The sequence below is a fragment of the Nycticebus coucang genome, chromosome 2, assembly GCF_027406575.1.
Source record: "Nycticebus coucang isolate mNycCou1 chromosome 2, mNycCou1.pri, whole genome shotgun sequence".
In the NCBI taxonomy this organism is placed as follows: Eukaryota; Metazoa; Chordata; class Mammalia; order Primates; family Lorisidae; genus Nycticebus; species Nycticebus coucang.
Genome location: NC_069781.1, coordinates 117,329,470 through 117,344,146, shown reverse-complemented (window position 1 = coordinate 117,344,146; position 14,677 = coordinate 117,329,470). Strand labels below are relative to the sequence as shown.

General features: G+C 49.8%; 1 protein-coding gene and 1 non-coding gene across 2 annotated transcripts; one reads left to right on the top strand and one right to left on the bottom strand.

Annotated features, from left to right (window-relative positions):
• Positions 1–4,038: 4,038 nt before the first annotated feature.
• On the top strand, positions 4,039–4,100 carry LOC128580127 (U7 small nuclear RNA). Its single transcript, XR_008378464.1, has one exon. It is a non-coding gene; the product is annotated as a U7 small nuclear RNA (small nuclear RNA).
• A 1,966-nt stretch (positions 4,101–6,066) lies between these two features.
• Positions 6,067–10,787, bottom strand: LOC128578741 (cytochrome b-c1 complex subunit 10). The gene is made up of 3 exons (XM_053581266.1): positions 10,642–10,787; positions 7,060–7,208; positions 6,067–6,237 (listed from the first exon to the last, which is right to left on the bottom strand). The coding sequence occupies exons 1-2, from the start codon at positions 10,689–10,691 to the stop codon at positions 7,088–7,090; spliced, it is 171 nt and encodes a 56-aa protein (XP_053437241.1). The 5' UTR covers positions 10,692–10,787; the 3' UTR covers positions 6,067–6,237; positions 7,060–7,087.
• Positions 10,788–14,677: the final 3,890 nt, after the last annotated feature.

Here is a 14,677-nt window from a genome sequence, read left to right as displayed (position 1 = left end):
AGATGGAGACCCCAGTCTCTAAAAAACAGCTGGGGGATGGCGCCTGTGGCTCAGTGAGTAGGGCGTGGGCCCCATATACTGAAGGTGGCAGGTTCAAACCCAGCCCCAGCCAAACTGCAACAAAACAAAATAGCCGTGGTGGGTGCCTGTAGTCCCAGAGTCCCAGTTATTCTCCTGAGGCAAGAGAATCACCTAAGCCACAGAGCTGGAGGTTGCTGAGAGCCGTGATGCCACAGCACTCTACCGAGGGTGACAAAGTGAGACTCTGTCTCTAAAAAAATAAATAGGGTGGCGCCTGTGGCTCAGTGAGTAGGGTGCCGGCCCCATATACCAAGGGAGGCAGGTTCAAACCCAGCCTCGGGCAAACTGCAACAACAACAAAAATAGCCGGGCGTTGTAGCGGGTGCCTGTTGTCCCAGCTACTCAGGAGACTGAGGCAAGAAAATCGCCTAAGCCCAAGAGCTGGAGGTTGCTGTGAGCTGTGATACCACGGCACTCTACCGAGGGCAACAAAATGAGACTCTGTCACTCAAAAAAAAGTAAAATAAATACATAAATAATATAAATAAATAGCCGGGCATGCGGTGGGCACTTGTAGTCCCAGCTACTTGGGAGGCTGAGGCAAGAGGATCGCTTTTTTTTTTTTTGTAGAGACAGAGTTTCACTTTATTGCCCTCGGTAGAGTGTGGTGGCATCACACAGCTCACAGCAACCTCCAACTCCTGGGCTTAAGCGATTCTCTTGCCTCAGCCTCACGAGTAGCTGGGACTACAGGCGCCCGCCACAACGCCCGGCTATTTTTTTTTGTTGTTGCAGTTTGGCTGGGGCCGAGTTTGAACCCGCCACCCTTGGTATATGGGGCCAGTGCCCTACCGAGCCACAGGCGCCGCCCAACAGGATCGCTTAAGCCCAAGAATTTGAGGTTGCTGAGAGCTATGATGATGCCACACACTCTACCTAGGGCAACAGAGAGACTCTGTCTCAAAAAAATCCCCAACCAACGGATCATTAAAATGGCTGATTCATGGCCTAACTTCGTCATTCTGCCGTTGGCAAAGGACAAAAAGGAGAGAGGGCTATCTCTAGATTGAGTGGACTCCAATTACCTTGATTGGAACAAACCAGATGTTAAAATGTTTGCAGGCTGGATGTAGTGGCTCATGCCTATAATCTCAGCAACTCAGGAGGCTGAGGCAGCAGGATGCCCACAGTCTTAGTCCGAGGTTGCAGTGAGCTATATGACACCACTGCCCTCTGCTCAGGACACTGGGTGAAACTCTGTCCCAACAAAAAATAAAAATAGGAAAAAAACCTAGCGGGCATAGTAGCTCATGCCTGTAGTCCCAGCTACTTGGGAGGCTGAAGCAAGAGCATCTCTTGAGCTCAGGAGTTTGAGGTTGTTGTGAGGTACCATGATGCCACAGCACTACCCAGGGGGACAAAGTGACACTTGGTCTCAAAAAACAAACAAAAAAGCTAGCCAGGCATGGTGGCTCACACTTGTAATCCCAGCACTTGGGAGGCTGAAGTGGGTGGATTGGCTGAGATCACAGGTTCAAGACCAGCCTGAGCCAGAGCAAAACCTTGTCTCTGAAATAGCCAGGCGTTGTGGCGGGCACCTGTAGTCCCAGCTATTTGGGAGGCTGAGACAAGAGAATCACTTAAGCCCAGGAGTTTGAGGTTGCTGTGAGCTGTGACACCACAGCACCCTACCGAGGGTGACATAGTGAGACTGTCTCAACAACAACAAAAAATGTTTTCAGCTATTTGGGTACATTTGAATACTGAGTGGTTACCAAAAGGCATTCGTTTATTGCGGCGATAATAGCCATTGGGGTTATGTAAGGAAGCCTTGTTGTTGAGATGTTCTCTAGAACACAGGGAATGAATCAATGTGATGTCTGATTAGCTTTCAAATGCTGGAGCACCATTAGGGCCAGGACTAGTGTGAGGGAAAACCTCAATAGCTAGCTAAATGGCATGTTAGTGGAATATTGTTTGTTTTTTTTTTTTTTTTTAAGAGAAAGTCTCACTATGTCACCCTGGGTAGAGTGCTGTCACATCACAGCTCACAGCAACTTCAAACTCTTGGGACTTAAGCGATTCTATTGCCTCAGCCTCCCAAGTAGCTGGGAATACAGGCTTCTGCCACAACAGCCGGCTATTTTTTGTTGTTGTTTAGCAGGCCCGGGCTGGGTTCAAACCTGCCAGCCCTGGTGTATGTGGCCGGCGCCCTAACCACTGAGCTATAGGCACCTAGCCAATATTTAATTTTTTTTTTTTTTTGGAGACAGTCTCACTTTATCACCCTCGGTAGAGGGCTGTGATGTCACAACTTACAGCAACCTCTAACTCCTGGATTTAGGTGATTTTCTTGCGTCAGCCTCCTGAGTAGCTGGGACTATAGGTGACCACCACAATGCCAGGCTATTTTTTTGTTGCAGTTTGGCCTGGGCTAGGTTCTAACCTGCCACCCTAGGTATATGGGTCTGGCACCCTACCCACTGAGCCACAGGTGTCACCCCAATATTTAACTTTTTATTTTTATTTTATTTTTTAGTATGAGAGTCTTTGGGCCAGGCATGGTGGCTCATGCCTTTAATCCTAGCACTCTGGGAGGAATGGATTGCCTGAGATCAAGAGTTTAAGACCAGCCTGAGCAAAAGCCAGACCCCATCTCTACTAAAAATAGAAAAACCGAGGCAAAAGGATCACTTGAGCCCAAGAGTTTGAAGTTGTTGTGAGCTATGATGCCATGCCACTCAACCTAGGGCAACAGCTTGAGATTCTGTGTCCAAAAAACAAAAATCAGAGTCTTGCTACCTTGCACAGGCTGATCTTCAACTCTTGAGCTCAAGTGATCCTTCCACTTTAGCTTCCTGAGTAGTTGCAGCACTGTGGCTGATTTAGTGTAATTTTTTTTTCTTTTTCAGACAGTCTCACTTTGTCACCCTTGGTAGAGTGCTGTGGCACCATAACTTACAGCAACTTCAAACTCCTGGGCTTAATCAATTTTCTTGCCTCAGCCTCTGAAGTAGCTAGGACTACAGGCACCCCCCACAACGCCCAGCTATTTTTTGTTGCAGTCGTCATTGTTGTTTAGCTGGTCCGGGCCAAGTGTGAACCTGCCACCCTGGTGCGTGTGCCCGGCGCTATAACCACTGTGCTATAGGCACTGAGCCCGCCCTATTTTTTTTTTTTTTTTTTTTTTCAGTTTATGGCCGGGGCTGGGTTTGAACCCACCACCTCCGGCATATGGGGCCAGCGCCCTACTCCTTTGAGCCACAGGCACCACAACCTGCCCTCCTATTTTTTTTTTTTTTTTGTAGAGACAAGATTCTCACTTTATGGCCCTCGGTAGAGTGCCGTGGCGTCACACAGCTCACAGCAACCTCCAACTCCTGGGCTTAAGCGATTCTCTTGCCTCAGCCTCCCGAGTAGCTGGGACTACAGGCGCCCGCCACAACGCCCAGCTATTTTTTGGTTGCAGTTCGGCCGGGGCCGGGTTTGAACCCGCCACTCTTGGTATATGGGGCCGGCGCCTTACCGACTGAGCCACAGGCGCCGCCCCCTGCCCTCCTATTTTTAGAGACGAGGTCTGCTCTAGCTCAGGCTGGTCTCAAACCTCTGAGGTCAGACAGTCTACCTGCCTTGATCTCCCAAGTGCTGGGATTACAGGCGTGAGCCACTGCACCCAGCAAGTGTAATATTTTTGAAAAATCAAAACGAATGCAAAAAATCCAGGATTAAAAATGATCAACATTGGGCAGTGCCTGTGGCTCAGTCGGTAAGGCGCTGGCCCCATATACCGAGGGTGGCGGGTTCAAACCCGGCCCCGGCTGAACTGCAACCAAAAAATAGCTGGGTGTTGTGGCAGGTGCCTGTAGTCCCAGCTACTCGGGAGGCTGAGGCAAGAGAATCACTTAAGCCCAGGAGTTGGAGGTTGCTGTGAGCTGTGTGATGCCATGGCACTCTAGTGAGGGCCATAAAGTGAGACTCTGTCTCTACAAAAAAAAAAAAAAAAAAAAATCAACATTTTAGTGTTACAGCTCTTTTAGAATTTTTCTAGCAGGTTTTCTGGTTTTCACTGGAAACCCTTCCCCAACAACAAAACAACTCCAACTTGTCAAAATTTTAAATAGTGTGGGCAGGGCAGCACCTGTGGCTCAAAGGAGTAGGGCGCTGGCCCCATATACCTCTGGGCTCCTCTTCCTCTGCCTCCCACCTATGTCCACACCCATCTCCAGTTGTCCCTGGATGCCTGCTGGAGCCTCTTCTCACAGGGAGGGTGGCGGGTTCAAACCTGGTCCCAGCTGAACTGCAACAAAAGAATAGCTGGGCGTTGTGGCGGGAGCCTATAGTCCCAGCTACTCAGGAGGCTGAGGCAAGAGAATCACCTAAGCCCAACAGCTGGAGGTTGCTGTGAGCTGTGACACCACTGCATTCTAGTGAGGGTGACAAAGTGAGACTCTTTCTTAAAAAAAAAAAAAAAAAATACCCAAGAAATGCTAAGAGTAATTCATTCACCTCACAATTCATCACTTACAGGTATTTATCTGACAGATATATTCATATACATATGTGAAACTGCATTACTACAGGGCATTATTATTTTGTTAAGCAGGGCCCTGGCTGGTTTAAACTGGCATACAGGGCTGGCACTCTTACCATTTTTTTTTTTGCAGTGTTTCGGCCAGGGCTGGGCTTGAACCGACCACCACTGGTATATGGGGCCGGTGCCCTACTCCTTGAGCAACAGGCACTGCCCTGGCACTCTAACCACTGAACTACAGGCACCTAGCCTTACAGGGCATTATTTTACCAGCAAATATCAGGAAATAAATGTCCCTTGGTAACAGAGTGGCTGATAAATGCTGGTGGGGCTGCACTTCAGAATACTAGGCAGCTGCTTAAAAACTGGATAAGTGGCTCAGCGCCTATAGCTCAAGCAGCTAAGGCGCTAGTCACATACACCAGAGCTGGTGGGTGTGAATCCAGCCCAGGTCTGCTAAACGACAACTACAACAACAACAACAAAAATAGCCAGGTGTTGTGGCAGAAGCCTGTATTCCCAGCTACTTGGGAGGCTGAGGCAAGAGAATCGCTTAAGCCCAAGAGTTTGGGGTTGCTGCGAGCTGTAATGCCACGGCACTCCACCCAGGGCAACAGCTTGAGACTCTGTCTCAAAAAAAAAAAAAAAAAAAACTGGATAAGTTTTAGTTTACTAAAGTGGAATGATCCCTCCAGAAAACAAGCCCTAAGTGAAAAAAGCTACTTGGGAGGTTGAGGCAAGACACCATTTCCCTCCTTTAGGGTCCTAGTTATCCTTTTTTTTGTTGCAGTTGTCATTGTTGTTTAGCTGGTCCGGGCCAAGTGTGACCCTGCCACCCTGAGTGCGTGTGCCGGGCCTTAAAATGTCTCCAAGTTCTGATAGTCTACCCTTCAAAACTCAGAGCCTAATTCTTCTCCTTCTGAGTATGAGCTGGGTGTAAGGGCTTGATTCTAACAAGTTGATTGTAGAGGCAATGATAGCATGAGACAACTAACGTTAGCTCGTAAAACCATTGTGGCCTTCTGGCTCTCCTTAGGATCGACTGCTCTGAGGGAAGCTGGCGCTCATGTTTTACGTATGCTCAAGCAGCTCTACATAAGGGTCCTGAAGGGGAAAACTGAGGCTTTCACCCAAGAGCCACATAAGGGTACTGGCTTGCTTCATCTGCAATTTCATGAAAGACCTGGGGCCAGAACCACCATATAAATCATTCTGAAATCCCTCACCCACAGAAACTGAGATAATAAACGTTTGTTGCTTTAAGTCACTAAGTTGTGGAGTAACTTATTAAGGCAGCAATAAATACACTGAACAACAGTTATCCATTAAACATTTTAAATACTTAATTTCTGCCAGCCCTAGGCAACTCTCCTAGATTTGCAACATTTGGGAGTTGAAAGGGTTCAACTCCCAAATGTTGCAAACAGGCAGGCCCACCTAGATTCGAACCCTCTCCTCAGTCACCTGAGCCACTAGGGCTGCAAAGTAAATGCATCAGCAGCATGATCAACACCCAAGTTTCAAAGTGAGATTTAATGCTATGCACGTTAAAACATCCAAGCAGTTTTCAGAAACGTGAGAAGTCTTAAGTTGCACCATGAACGTCCTCGGGGTCCATCCTAAGGGCTTGGGCTGTTCCTGATGCAGCAGTCACGGAGATGGCCAGAGCCACCACCACCAGACACCTGGAGGGGGAGGACACAAGGCAGGGTGAGAAGAAATATCCCTTCTACAAGAGGCTGGCAGTGCGAGTGTCCTGGGGGCTCCATTTCGCCAGAGTCACTGAAATGGCAGAGACTCCAACACCAAGAGGTGAGGAAGAAGAAAGCCCTTGGAGCCAGATAACTGGCCCACATCCAAATTGAGATGCATGGCCCTGGGCCTCATATTCCCATCTGTAACAAGGGGGTATAAGAGTTGTGGCTAGCAATGTTTGGTGCCCCATGATGGCATTAATGTACACAGCTATGATTTAATAATAATAATAAAAAACAAGTTGTGGCCAGGCAGGATTGTTAGGAGGGCAATGAACTCTGACGCAGGCAAAGTGATTGGCATGGCCACTGGCACACTGAAAAAATATACAGATTGAGTCCAAGGACTTGAGTAATACCTACAGGGGCTCACTGGGGAGACAGCAGCTGTGGAACAGCTTCAACTTTCCCCATCTACCCAGAGCTGGGATGCAGACTGAGGTGGATGGCCAGCACTGATCAGCCTCCAAGACTGCCAGCTGTCTAGCAGGGAGTGGCTGGGCCCACTCTCCAATCGTATAGGCCAAGGCTGCTGGGCTGGCAGTTCTGTGTCAAAGGGTAGAAGGTGCCAGAAGGGCCACCCCAGAGGCCCAACCTCATGCAGGGATCTCCAGGTGAACAATCATAGTGAGTCCTCAAGACCTGCCACCCTTAGCTCTGAAGCTCAGGGAACCCACTCCTCCACCACCTGGCAGCCACGTGATTCACCCACCCATGGCAGTGGGCAGGACTTTTGCACTTGGGGAGACTTACCAGAGGGGTCCGTGGAGGGTTGCTTTCATTAATCATCCTTCTTAAACTTGCCATTGATGTAAGGCACCCAATCCAGAATCAGCCGCCAGTCAGTCATCCACACCAGCCCCACAGCACCCACAGCACCCCACATGCCCACTGTGGGGGTCCTGTAGAGAGGGTGGGCAGTCAGGCCCCGCTCAGAGCTCACCCTCCAGGATCCTCTCCCAATTCCACATGTGGGTGCCCATTCACCCCAAGCTACTAAGTGTTGAGTGCCTACTTCATGCCTGGTCCTTGCCTAAAGATACGGGCTCTGCAGGCTGCCCACCCCAAAGGTCAAAGCAGAATGTAATCTGCCCTTGGGATAGGGTCTCTGACCCACTAGTTCTTGCATCTCCCCAGGAACTGCCTGTGGGCAGGAACATGAGCAGGTTGGGGGGATAGCCTCGGAGCCCCAACTTCAACTCTCTGACCTGTTTTCACATTAGAATTCTGATTAAGGTTTTATTTGAGGAATTCTGCTGCTAAAAAAAAAATCAAGTTTGTAACCAAGATGACAGCTACTGATGTCCTCACAGCTCACCACAGTTTACAGTAACTCATCATCCCTGCAACAGCTGCAGGGCTGAGGGAGGTACCATGACTAGGTCCCTGTTTCACAGATGAGATCAAGCAACAGAGGGACAAGAGTCACTCACTTGATGCACAGGTAAGGTGGCAGAGAATGTGGACAGGAACTGAGGCATCAGGTTCCAAGTCCACATCCTTCCCCACCCACACCACTTGACTTGCTGTGAAAGTCAAGGATGACCCAGGATGCCACCAGCCATTCACACCCTCATACAGTGTGAACCAAAGCACTCTCTTTTAATGCAAAGAACACAGTGTTGTATTATCTTCTGAAGGTAGGCTATAAAAAGATGGTACTTCTGGGCGGCGCCTGTGGCTCGGTGAGTAGGGCGTCGGCCCCATATGCCGAGGGTGGCGGGTTCAAACCCAGCCCCGGCCAAACTGCAACAAAAAAAAAATAGCCGGGCGTTGTGGCGGGCACTTGTAGTCCCAGCTGCTTGGGAGGCTGAGGCAAGAGAATCGCGTAAGCCCAAGAGTTAGAGGTTGCTGTGAGCCGTGTGACGCCACGGCACTCTACTGAGGGCGGTACAGTGAGAGTCTCTACAAAAAAAAAAAAAAAAGATGGTACTTCCATCTTGGGTGCCCTCTCCTTTGCTTTGGGGGAAGCTGCCATGCTCTGAGCTGCCCTATAGAGGGGTACCTATGGCAGAGAGCTGAAGGCAGCCTCTAGTCAACAGCAATAGAGCTACTAAACCTCACCAACCACATGAGTGAGCCTGGAAACACCTGCCCCAGTGAAGCCTTCCTATGAGACCCTGAGCCAAAGATTTGGTGCCTGAATTCCTGACCCACAGAAGCTGTTCGATAATGAACATTTATTGTTTTGAGCTGCTAAATTTGGGGGCCATCTGTTATACAGATTATTATTACAGGTCCCACCACTGGCCAGTGGAGGACTGGATTAGAATCTGAGCCTTCAAGACATGATTGCAAGAGGGACTTTACCTAACAATTGCAATCAGTGTAACCTGGCTTATTGTACCCTCAATGAATCCCCAACAATAAAAAAAAAAAAAAAAAAAAGAATCTGAGCCTTACCTTGCTGGGTCACAATAAACCACGTAACGTGCCTGCGATGTTGGGGACAGTGGAAAGAGGGGATCAACAACTCCTGCCCACCTTGTCTGAAAGTGCTTCACCAGAGACAACCCTCTGAGTGGACCGAGACACCAAAGTCCAGAGAGGATGTAACGTGTGGGGTGCCCAGTGGTGAGCAGAGACCCTCTGACCCAAGTCTGAGAAAAAAATACCCATATCTTCCTCCAAGGATAAGATCTGCTTCCTTGTCTCCCAAAGCCATGGGCTGCTGAGACAGGGCTGCAGCCCTCTCCCTACACCACAGATTTCAGTGGCCTATTTTTTCTTGCCCACCAATTACAATGTCAGCCCACAAGGGTTTGGTTTTAATTTATTGCTGCATCTCTAGCAGCACACAGCAGATGCTCAATAATTGCTTCTTTTTTTTTTGGCAGTTTTTTTGGCCAGGGCTGGGTTTGAACCCACCACCTCCAGTATGTGGGCCGGCACCCTACTCCTTTGAGCCACAGGCATCACCCTCAATAAATGCTTCTTGACTGAATGAAAACATGGATGGATGCAGGTCACTGCTCTTACCGCACAGATGGAAGTGGACCCACTCTAACTGGGAGAGGCTGCACTGACTGGCCTGGGCCTGGACCACTGTGTTCTTGTCCCAGGCTGGAGTCACCCTTGCTGAAAAATGCCACTATCATGCTCCTCCTGAAGGACCCCTCAATACCTCACTCTTGCCTCCCTATCTGGTGTGGAGGAAGTGTATTCCAGCTCAGGGATGCATGGCTAAGCATAAGCCCTTGCTTTTTAGTACCCCATGTGTGGAGGTCATTCCCCTATGGTGGAATCACAAGCAGGTGCAGCTGTGCTGTTTCACAGTTCTTGTCAAAAAAAATCATTAAGAAGTAATAACCAGGGTGGCGCCTGTGGCTCAAGGAGTAGGGCGCTGGCCCCATATGCCCTGGGTAGTCGGTTCAAGCCCAGCCCCGGCCAAAAACCGCAAAAAAAAAAAAAAAAAAGAAGTAATAACCAAGCAACTGCAACGGTGGCTCACGCCTGTAATCCTAGAACTCTTGGTGACCCAGGCGGGTGATTGCTTGAGATTAGCAGTTGAGACCAGTCTGAGCAAGAGTTGAGACCCCGTCTCTAAAAAAAATAACCAGACGTTGTGGCAGGTGCCTGTAGTCCCAGCTACTTGGGAGGCTGAAGCAAGAGGATCACTTGAGCCCAAGAGTTTGACCCTAGCTCCCTAGAAGGCTGTGACCTATGACGCCATGACACTCTACCAAGGGCAACAATGTGAGACTCTGTCTCAAAAAAAAAAAGTAATAACGTAATGAAAGAAAAGCAAAGCCAGAAATTTAAAGGTTTAGTTTCAGGCCCAAACACCTGAGCCCAGGGTGCTGGGCCGGCTCCGCAGCCTCAGGGCGACTCCATCCGGTGGGGTGGGGTGGGGGGGCAGGATTCCCAAGTAAAGATGGGGAAACTGAGGCTCCGAGCAGCTCAACGACTGAGCCGAGGATGCTAGGATTTGGCCTCGTGCGCCCCAGAACACACTGTTAAACTCTTTTTTTCTTTTTTTTTGAGACAGAGTCTCACTATGTTACCCTTGGTAGAGTGCCGTGGCGTCACAGCTCACAGCAACCTCCGACTCCTGGGCTTAGGTGATTCTCTTGCCTCAGCCTCCCAGGTAGCTGGGACTACAGGCACCCGCCACAACACCCGGCTATTTTTTTTTGTTGTTGTTGTTGCAGTTTGGCCGGGGCCGGGTTTGAACCTGCCACCCTGGGTATATGGGGCCGGCGCCCTACTCACTGAGCCACAGGCGCCGCCCCATTGTTAAAACTCATGAGCCTCAGTTTCTCCCTGTCACCGGGGCGCAACTAGGGACCCCGGCCCGAGGCGGAAGCGGGGTCAGTGGTGGGGCAGCGTCCTCACCAGTTCTTCGCCAGTTCCCGGTAGCGCGGGCCCACGAACCGGGTGAGCATTGCGGCTCCGTGTGCAAACTCAGGGTGACCCTGTCCGGCCAATCCAGTCGCACTGCGCAGGTCCGGCCACAGCACGCACGCGTGCAGGGGAACACCCACCGCTGCGCACGCACACCAGGAAACCTCGGTCACCTCCGGGGAGGGGCGGACTGAAGTGGGCGGTGGTTTGCAAACATTATCTAGCGAGAGACGGTTGTTATCTCTGTGCTCCGGTGCTCGGTGCTCGAGTGGCCCTCAGTGGCACAGCTGCCTGTAACTCAGTATAGCCCGGAATATTTGGCTGGTGTCTTTGTGCCCCTAGTATGTGCCAGAACATTACTTACAATGAAGGAAGAGGCTTGCCTAGTGTCTGTCACACAGAAGGGGAGGGCTGAGACTTAAACCCACTTTTGGAGGCATTGGGGGTTCTCACCGATGTGCTGTTGGACTTTGGCCAAGTAGCAGTGCTTCCCTGAGCCTCAGCTCGCTCATCCTGCGTTGTCTCTTGCTTGAAAGCCCTGGTGGAAATCGTCGCCCGTTTGGGAGAATGAGTAACTCCTCATTCTGGCAGCACCAGGAAACCTGGCTTCTTGCACTGTGACCACCTTGGATCCCCTTAGCTGATGGACAGGCGGGTCCTCCTTGCTCTCTGCTTTCTGCAGCTCCAGGCTCGCCTTTCTTCACTTCCTGCCTTCACTGATTACAGACCAGAGGTGTAGGCCAGGCACTGTGGCTCACGCCAGTAATCCTAGCACTCCACAAGGCTGAGGCAGGTGGATTGCCTGAGCTCAGGAGATGGACACCAGCAAGAGCAAGGCCCTGTCTCTACTAAAACTAGAAAAACTAGCCAGGCCTTCTAGCAGACTCCGGTAGTCCCAGCTACTTGGAAGGCTGAATCCAGAGGATCTCTTGGGCAGGGCACAGTGGCTCACGCCTGCAATCCTAGCCCTCTGGAAGGCCAAGGCAGGTGGATTGCTGAGCTCACAGGTTTGAGACCAACCTGAGCAAGAGGGAGACCTTGTCTCTAAAAATAGCCAGGCGTTGTGGCTGCGCCTGCAGTCCCAGCTACTCTGGAGGCTGAGGCAAGAGAATCGCTTGAGGCCAAGAGTTTAGGGGTTGCTGTGAGCTATGACACCACAGCCCTCTACCAAGGGTGACAAAGTGAGACTTTGTCTAAAAAAACAAACAAAAAAAAAGGCTCAGCGTCTGTGGCTCAAGCGGCTAAGGCACCAGCCACATACACCTGAGCTGGCAGGTTTGAATCCAGCCTGGCCCGCCAAACGACAATGACGGCTGCAACCAAAAAATAGCTGGGCGTTGTGGCGGGCACCTGTAGTCCCAGCTACTTGGGAGGTGGAGGCAGGAGAATCCCTTGAGCTCAGGAGTTGGAGGTTGTTGTGAGCTGTGATGCCACTGCACTCTACCCAGGGAGACAGCTTGAGGCTCTGTCCAAAAAAGAGGATCTCTTGAGCTCCAGAGTTTGAAGTTGCTGTGAACTATGACAGCAAGGCACTCTACCCAGGACAATGGAGTGAGACTCTGTCTCAAAAACAAACAAAACAAAACTGATGTGTAAGTGAGCTTCCAACTTGGGCAGGTATAGATAGATAGAAGGAAGAGGGGCACATTCCAGAAACCACCATTGCAACATCATGCCTTTTCCTCTATTTTCATCAAATGCAGCCTCCCTCAGGAAGCCTTCTTTGACTGGCTAACCCACAGGCACCTTTGACAGCATGAACATCTAGGTTATAGCCTAGATAGATGAGGAATGGGGTGTTGTTTCTGGGCCCTCAGTGTTGGATACAGACATGGTGATAAGGAATGGACACCATGGGTTCTTCCATCCAACCCTTCCTGTTTTTCTGGGTTCAGTCCCTCGGCAACCTCCAAGCCTGCTGTTCTCTGGGGCATACATGTTCTGACTCATCCTTGTCTCTAGGCCAGAAAAAGTATTTAGAGACCACATTCTGGGTTAATGGTTTGGGTATTGTTTCTAGTTCTTAACAGTTGTCCTGGAGTTTTTGAGTTTGGGCTGAATAAAACTGTCCTTTGGTGGCTCACACCTGGTAATCCTAGCACTCTGGGAGGCTGAAGTGAGAGGATCACTTGAACTCAAGAGTTTGAAACCATCCTGAGCAACACAGTGAGACCCTATCTCTACTAAAAATAGAAAAAAAATGGCTGCACATTGTGGTGGGCACCTGCAGTCCCAGCTACTCAGGATGCTGAGGCAGGAGGATTGCTTAGACCCAGGAGTTTGAGGTTACTGTGAGCTAGGCTAATGCTACAGCACTCAAGCCTAGGGTGACAGAGACTATGTCAAAAAAAAAAAAAAAAAAGTGGCATGTAGTGGCTATCGTGAAGACTGTAAAGAGAAAGGAGAGAGAGAGAATATGAGAATAAGGTTGCCTGAATAAATGAGCAAACGTGGGGATAGAGGTCTGGGGGCTGCAGGTACTGGATCCAGCAATTCCTGAAGCCCTGCCTCATTGCTTCTTTTGCTTAATGAACTTTAGCTCATGAGGCAGAATGCTTTTTAGTAAGTGATAAGCAAAGAAAACCAGCTTAAGAATGCTTTTTAGTAAGTGATAAGCAAAGAAAACCAGCTTAAGAAAACCAGCTTAGAAGACCATCTAAGTCATGATGAATGGCTTCAGGGATGGCTGGATCTAGGGTTGGGGCCCAGCAATATCATTACAAATCCCTCTCAATCTCTCAGCTCTTCTTTCCTTTATGTCACCCTCATTCTTTGTCGAACTCTCTTTTAGTAGCAGCATCTGAGGACTCCCAAGTTGACATTCTAGCAGCCATTGTAGAATGATGACACCTCTTCCTCAAGAGCCTGCTATGGATACAAGTGGAGTCAACCTCTCTCACATGATAGGATGAACTGAACTGGGGAGCCAGGGGATCCCTCAAAGAGAATAAGCAGGATTCTATGACACAGAGATGGTGGATGGGCAAGAACTACCAACCTCCCTCACACTTGCGTTGGCTTCTGTCTCCTAGTAATATTATAGTAAATCAGAGTCATAGACATTTAGTAAGGGCGCTTCCTGGGTGCCCTGCACTGTTCCCTTTACTTTTTGTATATTACCTCTTTCCATCAATTCTTGCCACAGCTAGGAAACTGAGGCACTTGGAGGTTAAGTGCCTTGCAACCTGAATGAAACCTCACAAAGCAATTGCTTGATACTTGCTTATAGGATGGAAGGATGAGTGGGGGCCATGTGGCCTACAGGTGCCATCTTTCTTTCCAACACCCACTGACCCAGTCTGGAGGTGTTGCATACACCTCCTGCAGGGGTCCCACTGGGGCTGGGCACTTCTGAGCTTCCTGGAAATCCATGGCTTTGATCAGAGGGACAGAACTCAGCCCAGGCATCCTGGATTCCCTGTGGAATTCCTATCTTGTCCTTGGGGAAAAAGTCTTTTTTTCTTGTTTGTTTTTATTGATACGAGATTCACATAATAGGCTTGGCACCTGTAGCTCAGCGGCTAGGGCACTGGCCACATACACCAGGTCTGCCAGACAACAATGACAACTACAACAAAATAGGTGGGAGTTGTGGTGGCCGCCTGTAGTCCCAGCTATTTGGGAGGCTGAGACAAGAGAATAGCTTAAGCCCAAGAGTTTGAGGTTGTTGTGAGCTGTGATGCCACAGAACTCTATCAAGGGTGATATAGTAAGACTCTGTCTCAAAAAAAAAAAAAAAAAGTGGGCTGCGCCTGTGGCTCAGTGAGTAGGGCGCCGGCCCCATATACCGAGGGTGGTGGGTTCAAACCCAGCCCCGGCCGAACTGCAACAACAAAAAAATAGCCGGGCGTTGTGGTGGGCGCCTGTAGTCCCAGCTGCTCGGGAGGCTGAGGCAAGAGAATCACATAAGCCCAAGAGCTGGAGGTTGCTGTGAGCTGTGTGACACCACGGCACTCTACCGAGGGCAGTAAAGTGAGACTCCGTCTCTACAAAAAAAAAAAAAAGTGAGAGAATCGCTTTAGCTCAG